This window comes from Pteropus vampyrus, unplaced genomic scaffold (genome assembly GCF_000151845.1).
Source record: "Pteropus vampyrus isolate Shadow unplaced genomic scaffold, Pvam_2.0 Scaffold67, whole genome shotgun sequence".
Taxonomy (NCBI): domain Eukaryota; kingdom Metazoa; phylum Chordata; class Mammalia; order Chiroptera; family Pteropodidae; genus Pteropus; species Pteropus vampyrus.
Window position 1 is genome coordinate 6,442,753 of NW_011888848.1, and position 2,364 is coordinate 6,445,116.

Genomic DNA, 2,364 nt, shown 5'->3' on the forward strand with positions numbered 1-2,364 from the left:
AGACTTTCTCTTCATTCTATTCAGTTTCTCTAGGCGTTTCCCTCTTCTGTTATGGCTTACATATTTAAACATATCTTCTCATGTCTAGTCAATGAGAACAACTATAATGGAGGGGAAACTGCATGTGATACCATTTACATAAAATTTACAAAATTGCACAACAGCATATATGAATTATCAAAACAAATACATAGTAAAAAGATTAATGATTATTAAGAAATTTAATTAAAGTAATAGTAACTTTTCAAGTGTGTGAAATCACAGAAAAAAAACATAGAAAAATTCGACTAGATCTGTAACTTTTTCTTTTTAAAGAGCTGAAATAAATCATGACAAAATGTTAAGATTTGGCAAAAGTAAGTTATGGGTAAAAGGGTGTTTTTCATATTGTTCTCTATATTTTTTTGCATAGTTGAATTATTAGATAGTATTAAAAGAGAACCCAATGACATTTATTTTTCTTCTGCTCAGATAGCAAATAAGCTATTTTCTGTGAACCTAAAGATAACTACAAATTCAAGATAAATCTTAGGGCTACAGTATTTATGTATTGAGTATCCAGTTACATGCTTCACATTTCATAGATATATTAGGAGATAATATCCTGAGTTAAGACTCGTACATGTCACTGGTGATTGCATGCTATCCTTCTTCAGATTAAGATACTGCTACTTAATGCATATATGCTTTTATATGCTTTCTAGATATTAGCATGGGCTTTACATGCCCATTTCTTCTTTCTGAACAAAGGTAAATAATCTGCTTCAAAGTAACCTAGTTTCCTTTTTTTCTAAACTAACTGCCACTTAGGGTTATTAAACCAGAAACTGTAGCCTCTTTCTAAAAAAGGCTGAACTATTTATTTTCCCTCCCCATGACAGGAGATTCTCTGTATTACCCAGCCTTTGAAAGGGTTCCAAAGAGAAATTGGGGAGATTCATGTACCTGCTGCAGTAAGACTTAACAACACTCTCCAGAAGCTGGCTTGAAACTCAGAATAATAAAGAGTTATGTAGTGACTAAAGCAATTGTGTTTGGCCAAGTGTACTGTTCTCCCTCACCACCATACCAAGTCAGGGACATTCAAACTGATTTCATGGTGGCCCATACCATGGGCGTTTATATATAAATCCACAATCAAAATGGGAGTTACTCAAAATAATGCTTACTTTTACTTTAAAGAATATATTCAGATATTTTGTATTCTAGTATCCAAATATCAGTATCAGTAAAAAAAAAAAAAAAAAAGAATTGCCTGTTACAATCCCTTATATTGATTTCACAGTCCCTGATGATTCACACACTAGGAAAGTTGTTCGTGAATTATTTCTACGACTACCGTATTCAAAAGTCCTACATTACATTAATATATCAAGTTTATTTGAAAACCTTTTATTATTCTACTCCCAGGGAGAACATTTTTCTACAGAAAATTCTTATCAATGGAAGATGTTATTTTAAAATCAATAATGAAACTTTACAAGGGAAGAGAACATAAAAACAGATTTGATTTTTCGTACACTTTTTGTCTTATCTCTGCAACTCCCCTTCCCCCAACTTTGTCTGCCTGGTAGGGGAAAAAGTAAAATGAGATTTGCTGGCTAGATAGAAGTGAAAATGACCAAGACATAATGGTATGGAGTAGCATTTCACTTATTATAAATGAAATAGCAAGGAAGTAAACTCAGGATTTACCAAAAACAACTTGGAAAAGAGGATGGTACAATAATAAGATAAACAATTTTGAATGATATAACATTTAGCACCAAACATTCAAAGAACTGTTGGTACCTGTGAATAATTCTATGGCTATTCCTTAGGGTAGGTCAATACTCAAGGTATACTCTGTCAGTTCCTTATAATTACCTTCCCCTCATAATCTCCTAAACTTCAATTTATTTCAGCTAAAATATGGCATAATAAATAATAAACAATTAATAAATAAAGCATTTCACCAAATAACTGCATAACTGTCTCCAGGGATGGACATCTGAAATTACACCTGATCATTGCTGAGTTTACCTCTCAGACTACCTCTAGTGATGTTTCTATAGAAATTCATCAACAATTTACCATTTATTTCCTGAATTCTCTCAATTAATTTCACTTTATGTATAAAGACATCTCAAACTTTATCACTGATTCAACTTGATAATTATGAAAATATAGGTGTAAAATCTTAAAGGCCAGATATTCTGAAGCTGACTTTATAGGGCCAGCTCCAAGATTATAGAGTCAAGATGGCAAGCAAAACATGAGTTCAGTCATATTCGTGTCTATCTTGTGTATTTTAATTATGTAATTTGTGTTATGTTATTTTGTACTTCAACTAGAAATTAGAGCCTAATGTTATGAGGGTTGTTT

At 31.9% G+C, this 2,364-nt stretch overlaps 1 protein-coding gene across 1 annotated transcript in view; it reads right to left on the reverse strand.

Annotated features, from left to right (window-relative positions):
• The window catches only part of BANK1 (B cell scaffold protein with ankyrin repeats 1), a 285,835-nt gene that overhangs the window by 180,943 nt on the left and 102,528 nt on the right, over nt 1-2,364 (reverse strand). Inside the window, 1 exon segment of the mRNA XM_023531394.1 lies at nt 451-460. Within this exon segment, the coding sequence (XP_023387162.1) occupies nt 451-460 (10 nt within the window).